The following is an 11,966-nucleotide window of genomic DNA, read 5'->3' on the forward strand; positions in this document are numbered from 1 at the left end:
GCCCAGTTCTCACACAGATTGTACAGTATGAACCAGGACAGCGTTGGTAACACTACAAATTGAGTTGCTTTGGTAATAATGGTGGCTGCAGTTGTTACTGTTCTCATTGTATGTGATTGAAAAGGAAAAGGGGGATATCTAGTCAGTTGTAAAACTAGTGAGAGACCATTTGGGATAAGGGTCCACAAACACTAATTGACCCTGAAGTGAAAACACAATAAGGAAAAAAGCACTTCTCTTGAAGGTTCTTCCTCATCTTGGAGAGACTTGAAGGACACTACATACACTCTTCCTCCATAGTGCACGTTACCTCACGACACCTTCCCTTCCAGCAATAATAACCTAGAGTTGACACAGAACTGGGTCATGTTCATTAGGAAACAAAACGTTATAAAAGGTTTTGCAACGCAAAATGAAAAAGAACGTTTGTCATTGGACAAGTCCTGGTAGTCCCTCCCTGTTTCATTCCATTTTCTTTCACTTGGGGCCTAATGAACATGACCAACGTTTTCAGAGCCAGCTTGGCACGTTATTTATATAACAGGAAATGTGTGTCATAGAAGTCATGGAAACGGGGCTAGTTGTTATCAAATAAAGGAATTATAATAATAATGATCGATATATCATCCTCGTTAGGTGGATAATAGGGGATTTGTTTCAATTTGGCAGGCCGACAAGTGTGCTGTACAGTGGCTCTCTCCTGCTCTTGATGGTAGGTAATTCCTCTAATGGCTTGCATTTATGATCATTTTATCCTCCGTTGCTGGAGTGATTGCAATGGAAACAAAAACACAATTGATTTCATTTAGGCAAAATTGTTTGTGTTAAATCAAAATAAAATAAAGAAATTTGCGTCGTGTACACACTTTACAGCAGGTACAAAGGTGCAGCAAAATGCTTATGTGCTAGTTCCCTCAACAATGCAGTACATGAATCAATATCAATAATAACAATAAAAGTCTCATGTCCAAAATACGTAGTAAAAGTAGAGATAAGGTAGTATGCAGTGTGTGTGTGTGTGTGTATTTGTCTGTGTGTGTGCAAATGCAGAGGACAACAGAAACATGCAGACTTGCAAAGGGCATGGTGTCTGTGTAGAAGGTTGAATATATGTGTGTCTTTGTCTGTGTGAACGGAGAGGATCCAGACAGGCGCTGGGCCCTCGTGGTTTGCTAATCGTTCCCCCAGATGCCGACCGTGGTTTGCTCTCTCCTTCGTTATCGGCAAGGGAAAAACAAACAAAAGAGCGGAAAAGAGAGTCCTTGTGAAATTATTCCTAACAACCCGGTACATGAGGCCTTAGTGTTAAACTAACACCGCTGAGACGATTAGATTACACCGTCTGACTGACTGCGGCCAAACAGGTGCTGCAGCTTTTTTCATAGCAGCCATTCTTTAATAAGGCCTCTGTGTGGGTGTCATTTTCATATTTCCCCATTGCTTCTCGCATTTCGGAGTGAACTCTCTCTGTCCTCTTTTGAACTATGAAGACAGTTTGAGAAACTGTTAAAAGACAAGTCAACCTGGGTGACTGCTATACGATTGATTGAAAGGATGGATTACTGTTCTCTTCCAGTCTTGTCTTTCAAGACAGCTTTGTCATCTAACTGACTGTGTAAGATTAGACGAATCACCATCAAATGACCTACCAGTTGACGCACTGGCTGGCAGTCTAGTCTGTTATATGAATAAGCCATTGGCTACTGACTGATTGTTCTTTGACTGACATAATTACTAACTTATTTTATTTTCTCGATCACTGACTAGTTGACACACTGACTTACAGTCTGTTGCAGAAATAACTGATGGGCTACTGACAGAATGTTCCATGACTGACTTCCTCACTCGCTTGGTTTTCTCAATAACTAACTTGTTTTCTCGACTGACAGGTTGTTTGGCTGGCTGGCTGGCTGGCAGATTGGTTTTAGTGACGTGAAAAGCACCAGCTGGCCCACAGTGGCGTAAAGCACTGATAAAATATTAACCTCCCTTCCCCCTTACTATTTTCCTCCTCTCGTCCACCTGCCAGGATATTGAAGTATGTTACATCTGGCCCAGGTATCAGTGCACTATGTTGTTGTCTATGTGTGCAGAGGGTCCCTGGTTCGTGCACAGGTAGGGGCGAGGAGAGGGACAGAAGCTATACTGTTACACAAGGAAGACATTTTATTGGTGTACACAGATAACTGCTGTCTGCAACTGTTTCCACAAGGGCAAACTGTATTTGTTCTCATTTAAACCTACTGGCATATGTCAATCAAATGTAATCAATCAAATGTATTTATAAAGCCCTTTTTACATCAGCAGATGTCACAAAGTGCTTATGCAGAAACCCAGCCTAAAACCTCACACAGCAAGCAATGGAGATGTAGAACCATGGTGGCTAGGAAAAACTCCTTAGAAAGGCAGGAACCTAGGAAGAAACTTGGAGAGGAATCAGGCTGTGAGTGGTGACCATTCCTCTTCTAGCTGTGCCGGGTAATAATAATAATCACAGTGGTTGTAGAGGGTGCAACAGGACAACACCTCAGGAGTAAATGTCAGTTAGCTTTTCATAGTCGAGCATTCAGAGGTCGAGACAGCAGGTGCGGTAGAGAGAGAGAGAGAGAAGGAGTGAGAGACGAAAACAGCAAGTCCGGGACAAGGTAGCACATCCGGTGTACAGGTCAGGGTACCATAGCCGCAGGCAGAACAGTGGAGTTGGAGCAGCAGCACAACCAGGTGGACTGGGGACCGCCAGGAGTCATCAGGCCAGGTAGTCCTGAGGCATGGTCCTAGGGCTCAGAGCCTCAGGGAGAGGAGGAAGAGAGAGAGAGAATTAGAGGGAGCATACTTAAGTTCACACTGGAGAATTTCACCAGATAGGACAGACTGACACTAGCCCCCCGGGGCATAGATACTGGAGGGAGGTCGATGGAAACTGCGGCCCCGTCCGACGATACCCCCGAACAGGGCCAACCAGGCAGGATATAACCCCACCCACTTTGCCAAAGCACATCCCCCACAACACTAGAGGGATATCAACAGACCACCAACTTACTACCCTGAGACAGGGCTGAGTATAGCCCACCAAGATCTCCTCCACCGCACAGGTCTCGCAAGACTGGACAGGAAGATCACGTCAGTGATTCAACCCACTCAAGTCGAGTATAGAGCAAAAAAGCCTGGGACGACGTGATGCACCCCTCCTAGGGACGGCATGGAAGAGCACCAGTAAGCCAGTGACTCAGCCCCTGTAATAGGGTTAGAGGCAGAGAATTCCAGTGGAGAGAGGGAAACCGGCCAGGCAGAGACATCAGGGGCGGTTCGTCGCTCCAGTGCCTTTCCATTCACCTTCACACCCCTGAGCCAGACTACACTCAATCATAGGACCTACTGAAGAGATAAGTCTTCAATGAAGACTTAAAGGTTGAGACCGAGTCTGTGTCTCTCACATGGGTAGGTAGACCATTCCATAAAAATGGAGCTCTATAGGAGAAAGCCCTCCCTCCAGCAGTTTGCTTAGAAATTCTAGGGAGAATAAGGAGGCCTGCATCTTGTGACCGTAGTGTACGTGTAGGTATGTACGGCAGGACCAAATCGTAGAGTCCATGTAATGCCCTATGGGGGGGGGGGTCGAAAAAATGAAGGTGTGGCGGAGGTGTGTATACAGATATGCCGTATTCTGACATTGACTTTATTCCCTAATAATTCCACCACCTTTACGCGTGAGTATACCATTAATAAGGTCTAGCGAACCCAACTGTTCCAAGTGGGAAAGAAATCGACTTTTTTCCCGATATAAATAAAAGCATTCTCCAAGCTCTGCAATTTATAACTTCATAATAGCTTTTGATAAGAGCTTGGTAAATGAGTAATCCGTTTGGATAAGGGAATTGTAAATATAAATGACACTTGCTCTATATCTCTTTTACCTTATCTCTGGAGACAAATGTGAAACCAGTCATATGGCAGCAAACTGAAGCATATCAACTTTCCCACAGTACTGTTTATGAAATGCTATGCCATTACGCTGAATTTAAATGGTACGCCCTTTTAACTTGCAGGGATGGGCATTCTTGAATGTTTTAATTAACGGCTACCCCGATGTTCTCTGTCTCCTATTTCTATCATGTTAAACATTAGCCACTGTCAGTATCGACCGTCATTAGGCCTAATAACCACATATATTAAACTGACAATTGACTGTTAGTTACTGTTGGTATTGCCTATGTTATCATTCCATTTAATTACATTGTTTTGTTTACCTTAATTTTCTGTCAACGCGTCACTAATTAAATCATTATGGAGTGGAGCGCAGACCAGGCAGCAAAAGTTTGAACCTGATGCATGGCGCAATACTTGGGCGTGTCATCACACAGATCCATGGTTAGTCCAGGCAATAGACAAGGGTATAGCCTACTATTGTACAATATTCTCCCTATTATATTTCTACAGTGGCTTACCCCTTGACTTATTCCACATTTTATGTTACAACCCGAAATCAAAATGTATTTAAAAAATATATATATATATATCTACACACATGGTTTTAGAAATGTTGTCACATTTCTGTATTTCATTTTCAATAAATATCTCATTTACATAAGTACTGAGTCAATACATTTTAGGCAGCAATTACAGCTGTGAGTCTTTCTTGGTAAGTCATCTGGACTGTACAATTATTAAAACATGTATTCAAGCTCTGTCAAGTTGGTTGTTCCTAGACAATGATCACCCCCCCCCACTCACGAACATTCATTGTCATCTTGGTAAGCAGCTCCATTGTATATTTTGCCTCATGATATAGGTTATTATCCTGCTGAAAGGTGAATTTGCCTCCCAGTGTCTGTTGGAAAGCTGACAACCAGGTTTTCCTCTTGGATTGTGCCTGTGTCTTTAGCTCTATTTCGTTTTATTTTTATCCTAAAGAACTCCCTAGATGTTGCCGATGACAAGCATTCCCATAACATGATGCAGCCACCACCATGCTTGAAAATATGAAGAGTGGTACTTTGTGATGTGTTGGATTTGCCTCAAACATAACACTTTGTATTCAGGACAAAAAGTTAATTTCTTTGCCACATTTTTTTCCAGTTTTACTTTAATCCCTTATTGCAAACAGGATGCATGTTTTGGAGTATTTTTATTCTGTACAGGCTTCCTTCTTTTCACTCTGTCATTTATGTTAGTATAGTGGAGTAACTACAATGTTGATGATCCATCCTCCGTTTTCTCATATCACTCTGTAACTGTTTTAAAGTCACCATGGTGAAATCCCTCAGTAGTTTCCTTCTTCTCTGGCAAATCAAATATTATTTGTCACGTGCCGAATAACTCCCTACACGTTGCAGACGAAATGCTTGTTTACGAGCCCTTCCCAACAATGTAGAGTAAAACATTTAATAAGAAATAGTAACACAAGAGGAATAAAATTAAATGCACAAGAATGGAGCTATTTACAGGGAGTACCAGTACCAGATCAATGTACAACTGAGTTAGGAAGGGTGCCTGTCTCTTTGTAGTGACTGGGTGTATTGATAGACCATCCAAAGTTGAATTAATAACTTCACCATGCTCAAAGGGATATTCAATGTCTGCTTTAAAAAAAATTTTTTTTTACTTTACCCCAATATGTGCCCTTTTTGTGAGGCATTGGAAAAACTCCCTGGTCTTTTGTGGTTGAATCTGTGGTTAAAATTCACTGTCTCGACTGAGGGACCTTATAGATAATTGTATCTGTGGGGTACAGAGATGAGGTAGTCACTAAAAAATCATGTTAAACATTATTATTGCACATGGAGTGAGTCCTTGCAAGTTATTATGTGAAATGTTAAGAATATTTTTACTTCGGAATTTATTTAGGCTTGCCATAAAAAAGGGGTTGACTACTTATTGATTCAATACTTTTCTGCTTTTCATTTTTACTTAATTTGTAAAAATGTCTAAAAACATAATTCCACCTTGATATTATGGGGTATTGTGTGTAGGCCAGTGATACAAAAACTCAATTTAATAAATGTTATATTCAGGCTGTAACACAACAAATTGTGGAAAAAGTAAAGGGTGTGAATACTTTCTGAAGGCAATGTATGTACACAAAACTTCCAACATTACCATGCGTTGAAGAACTGAATGTGGCAATTTCAGAATTAATCAAACCACGTAAAGGCTCTCCAAACCTGTTATTTTATGATTCATAAATGCTTTCCTTAACCTATTTTTTTATCTACCAATGGGTGCTGAAACAGAGACGAATATGCATATATTTTCACATCAAATCAAATTTGATTAGTCACATGCGCCGAATACAACAGGGTAGACCTTACAGTGAAATGCTTACTTATGAGCCCCTAACCAACAATGCAGTTTAAAAAAAATACAGATAAGAATAAGAGATAAAAGTAACAAGTAATTAAAGAGCAGCAGTGAAATAAAAATAGCGAGACTATATACAGGGTACCGATACAGAGTCAATGTGCGGGGGCACCGGTTATTTGAGGTAGGATGTACATGTAGGTAGAGTTATTAAAGAGACTATGCATAGATGACAACAGAGAGTAGCAGTGGTGTAAAGAAGGGGTGAGAGGGGGGGGGGGCACTCTGCAAATAGTCTGGGTAGCCATTGACTAGATGTTCAGGAGTCTTATGGCTTGAGGGTAGAAGCTGTTTAGAAGCCTCTTGGAGCTAGACTTGGTGCTCCGGTACTGCTTGCCGTGCGGTAGCAGAGAGAACAGTCTATAGGGTGGCTGGAGTCTTTGACAATTTTTAGGGCCTTCCTCTGACACTGCCTGGTATAGAGGTCCTGGATGGCAGGAAGCTTGGCCCTGGTGATGTACTAGGCCATTCTTACTACCCTCTGTAGTGCCTTGCGGTCGGAGGCCGAGCAGTTGCCATACCAGGCAGTGATGCAACCAGTCAGGATGCTCTCAATGGTGCAGCTGTAGAATCTTGTGAGGATCTGAGGACCCATGCCAAATCTTTTCAGTCTCCTGAGGGGGAATAGGTTGTCGTGCCCTCTTCACAACTGTATTGGTGTGCTTGGACCATGTTAGTTTGTTGTTGATGTGGACACCAAGGAACTTCAACCTCTCAACCTGCTCCACTGCAGCCCCGTCGATGAGAATAGGGTCGTGCTCGGTCCTCTTTTTCCTGTAGTCCACAATCATCTCCTTTTGTCTTGATCATGTTGAGGGAGAGGTTGTTGTCCTGGCCAGGTCTCTGACCACCTCTCTATAGGCTGTCTCGTCGTTGTTGGTGATCAGGCCTACCACTGTTGTGTCATCGGTAAATTTCATGATGGTGTTGGAGTCGTGCCTGGCCATGCAGTCATGAGTGAACAGGGAGTACAGCAGGGGACTGAGCACGCACCCCTGAGAGAGAGCCAATATTTAACAAATTCTCTTAATATATTCTACTCTGTCGGAAAAAAAAATCTAACTAAAAGCTACACCGTATTTAAAGGGATGCCATTTGAATGAAAACTCCACAAGAAAAATCCGTTGGCCAGCAAGTGTGAGGGTTTTCAGCAGGTTGAATGACATTTATTCAGAGCGTGCAAGGTAGCCACACCTGTAGAGCGCGTTACGTGTCTGAATACCAAATACTGAGAAGTGAGTAGGAAAGGCGTGCTTAGGACTCCCTATCTACATCTTATAATTAGAACCCAATGTTTTCCTGCCCAGAAACATTTTTTGGTTCAAGTTTTAGACCTATTTTTGTTTATGCCTGATCTCTCTCTCTCTCTCTTCTCAGAGACCTTCTTCGGATAGGGGTGACATTGGCCGGCCACCAGAAGAAGATTCTAGGCAGCATTCGGGACATGAGACTACAGATGAACCAAACACTGCCTGTCCAGGTCTGAGATGGACCAACAGACAGACAGATGGACAGACAGGATGGGGAGGAACTGTGCCAGAGAGAGAGCCAATAGGAAACCCTAGCTGCCTGACCATCTCTGCCAATCAGATGAGAACAAAACTGGCTTGCAGTGCCTCGAACTTGTGTTTTTCTTATTTTTCTTCCACGCCAACGTTTTATGTTTCTATGTTCCACATTATTAGTCCAATGTTTTTCCATTTTGTAAAAAAGAAATGTCTAAAGACAAGAAAGAGAACCCATATCCCATGCGTGCCTCACTGGTTTCAGTGTGGGGTGATCGTTTGCATGCGTGCGTGTGTGTTTGTGAGGTTGGCCAGGACTTAAACCCTCCCCTCCCACCTCTTATATCCTGAACTTAGTCTTCCTCCTGTGAAAATCCATCTCCTTGAACCTTGACCCTACCCCAACATCTGTCGGAAATCCCCCTGACGGACATTACAGTTGGAAAAGGATGAACACTGAGTATAAAGTGTTTCAAAAAAGCAGAAAACGTGAACTAGCGTTCGTACACAAAAAAAGTGTTTGGACACCAAGATGATAAATGAAAACGATAGAAATTGTTTTATTGTTGGTGTGTGTGTGTTATTCCCCATCTTCATATTGAAGGTGTATTATTATGTACAAGGGCACATGCCTAAGAAGGACGTGGAGGAAGAGGGTAAATCAGAGGGTCACAGAGGTCAAGAGGTTAAATGAGAGCTGCTTAGCTTAGTTTGGCCTAACCAGGGCCAAAAGTATGGAACCAACCTTTTTCTAAAACCTGGGGGAACGCACACTCAGGATGTTCTCAAAGTTTGGGACCATTGGCTCATTTTGGCTCATCAACTGTGTTTTTCTTATTATTAGAATTGCTGTTAATTTGTTTACATCAGCCTTCCATTTATGTTTTTCTGTTCCATCACTTTGGGGAGATTTGTGTTTCAAGATGGCTGGTCAGAGCTAAATACTCCTGTTGGACGCTTTGTGTGACGGGGAGGGAGGAGCTAGGCGAGGACTGTGGCAACTCAATACAAAGACCGACCAGCCTTTTGTGTGTGCTTGCGTTTGTGCGTGAGTATGTATGTGTGTTTGTGTGTATGCGAACGTATGAGTGTAACAAAATACTGTACAATACAGCTTCAGCTACATCGCCACCATGGACAATTAACGCATGAACTGAACAGTGACAAGAAGCAACAATTATATCGGAAACAATTACGCTATATTCTGTGGACAACTGTTAACATTTTTTTTATTGAAATCCAAACATTTGGAAATATATATGCATCGTACAACAACTGAGGGCAAGCACGAAAGACACCGTAACTTTCTTTTTACTAATACCTGGATAAATAATGTATCTAAAACTTTAGCTAAATTTCTATACTTCCACCCAGTGTATTTATTTTTCTCTCCACTTGGACAAGAGGCCATTCGAACTGTGGATTTATTCTAAAGAACAATTAAGAGGAAACGAAAAGACCCAAGAGGATTCGGCAAATCATTGATTATTACAAAAACATGCATATAAAATTGGATAATGTATTTTTGTTGTTGTTCTAAACAGCCTGTAATGTTTTGTAACAAAAAATAAGATAAATAACATGAAAACAAAATGCTATTTGAGAAACTGGGAAAGTGTTGTTGTGAGACGTCGTTTGATTCTGAGTGAAATGAGCAGAGAGCGAGGGATTGAAGACGAATAGAATGAGAGAGAGAGAGAAAGTGAGGAAGGGAAAGGTAGAGAGAAGTTAGGGACAGCTGCAATGATTTTAGCATTTCAAGGGGTAAACCGTGGTTCGACCACGAGGGGTATACACTCTGCACCAACAACCTCCCTCTCCTTTCAAGTGTATGTTTCCGTGTGTGAGTGGGTATGTTGAGAGTGTGTGTTTCAGGCCAAATTGTATTGGTGATCGCCAAGACTGGATCTTTAGCTGTACCATCCCTTCTCTCAATCGTCTGTAAAGAAGAATATATTGTGTAGCCATGTGAACTTGTCAGTAGTTGTCTTCCATGCACCTTTATCCAAATGAAACTTCCCGACACAGTTGACACACCCAATGGTCTATGGAGATTTTATTGAATTTATTTTGTGTTTGTACATCTCGATATTGTCCGTTACCAAGATTGTCCGTTACAACCACTGTATAGCTCTGTTACAGAGACCATTCTTAAACCGATAGGTCTGTAGACGGAGCTCCGTCAAGGGGCTCAGTGTGTGTGCACCTCTGTGATTGGGCCCTAGTCCACTTTTTTCAGAGAAGTGGCCCCTTGGACCCGGCTTGTCAGACTGATTAATGCAGTGGCCAATCTGCTGCTCCGAGGGATACATTCACAGCCCAGCGCAGACATACGGATGGACGGCCTATAATTATCTGTATTTATTTCCTGTTCAGGTTGCAATCATTCTGTCTGGGCTCTGCGGCTCTGCCTGATTAGTACAGTGCGGGGACCAACAACCTTGGCCTGGAGACAGGCAGCAATCTGGAGCGCTCATTGTAAATGATAGCAGCTGCATCCCCTAGGACTGTACCATCAGTGTTATAGTAGGAGGGGAGTGGGATTGGGGGCTGAGAGATGGGATGAACCACCTGTATTGGGCAGGGTGGTACTTGCAGTGCTGGCCCCCACAGATTCTCTTCCAGACAGTTTCTGTTGTCTACCGTGCATCAAGTCTTGCCATATTACTCTTTAAGACTTTCTTTTGAACCCTCTGAAGCCATCACAGATATTATGCAAAAAATATGTGTTCCTTATTTTGATTTCATTTAATCTTCTTTTAAAATAGAGGCAATTCCAGTTCAATGAGTCCCATGTAAGGGCTTACTAACCCGAAAAAGTTGCACTGTACGACAATGATAGTGATAACAATGATAATGCTCTCAAAGTTGAGGTGAGGTACAAATGCTACATCAGCTAGGACATTGACTTAATAGAACTCGGTTGATGAATGTGAACAATGGAGAAGGCTGAATACAATCAGATGTTTGACATGCCCATTCATGAAAAATGGCAGCTCAGAGCTCGGTTGAACTATTGATTTGTTGCACATGCTGTGCTAGGTCTTGGTTTATGCTTTGGGGGGGAAAAGAAGCTGAATGAGTGATGAGCTCTGATGCTGCAGCTACATATCTTAAAATGATTAGCACATCAACTCTGAACATATTGTTGGAACAAATAGATTTTTCACACTGTAGGGAGATGTTCCTAACAGATGTTTCATACTTAGGACCTTGAATTGTCGAGAGTTGACGATTGTTGATCATTCTGTGTTTTTGTTTAATCATATCTTACAGACCAGTATCTCTGCTTAGCGCTGACATGTGAATGGAGAGTGTGGATATAGGTGCTAGTATTTTAATTTTCTACTGAACCAATCCAGTCCGCAGTCTATACATTTATGGTAGATACAGTATCTCTCTCTGTGCCAATCACCCCATCTCTCTGAAAGTATACGGAGTTAACACTCGCCTCACATTCCTCTACCTACCCCCTAATCCTTCCACACGCCACCCCATCTAACCCCACGACTTTTAACCCCTAACCTTTTCCGATAGAATATTTTTCAGAAATGTTTTTCTTCATCTGTCACTGTTTTATATAAATATATATATAAAAAATTAAACAAACTCACTTAATATGCCTGTCTTCTCGTCACTTTCCAAATACATATCGAAAAAAGTGAGATGTTTACAAGTGTTGTACATGTATAGTGAGAGGAAAAGGAAGAAACCTTTGAGATTTGCAATTATTTTGTTCCTCTTTGAAAGCATTGAGATGTATTTAATGATGGTGCGGAAGAAAAAAAACAAATTAATTTAAAAAAAATGCATTCTTGTAGAAATATTTTTTAAATACCCTTTTGCAATTAAATTATTTACCAGTCTTTTGAGTGGTGTGATGAATTTGTATACACATTTCATATATTCATAGGCCTATATTATATTTTACTAGTAACAAACTATCAATATTGACATGCATTATTCATTTTAACAGTCTTCTTTTTCTCTTATCAAAATAAATACCAAGACAAATACAAAGTTATATCTTTACAGTCATAACAAAGTTTAAGAAACGTGTAAACCGTAACGTAGACTGAAAGACAGTTATATTAAAATCTGATA

The 11,966-nt window shown here is 41.6% G+C and overlaps 1 protein-coding gene across 9 annotated transcripts in view; it reads left to right on the top strand.

Moving 5' to 3' along the window:
• Positions 1-11,728, top strand: part of LOC111963166 (ephrin type-B receptor 3-like) — a 101,782-nt gene extending 90,054 nt beyond the window's left edge. For all 9 annotated transcript variants that reach the window (XM_070443333.1, XM_070443330.1, XM_070443331.1 and 6 more), the window contains one exon: positions 7,735-11,728. In XM_070443333.1, the coding sequence (XP_070299434.1) occupies positions 7,735-7,843 (109 nt within the window). In that variant the 3' untranslated portion in view covers positions 7,844-11,728. The remainder of the gene's footprint in view (positions 1-7,734) is intronic.
• Positions 11,729-11,966: the final 238 nt, after the last annotated feature.

The sequence above is a fragment of the Salvelinus sp. IW2-2015 genome, linkage group LG4q.2 (assembly GCF_002910315.2).
Source record: "Salvelinus sp. IW2-2015 linkage group LG4q.2, ASM291031v2, whole genome shotgun sequence".
Classification (NCBI taxonomy): Eukaryota; Metazoa; Chordata; class Actinopteri; order Salmoniformes; family Salmonidae; genus Salvelinus; species Salvelinus sp. IW2-2015.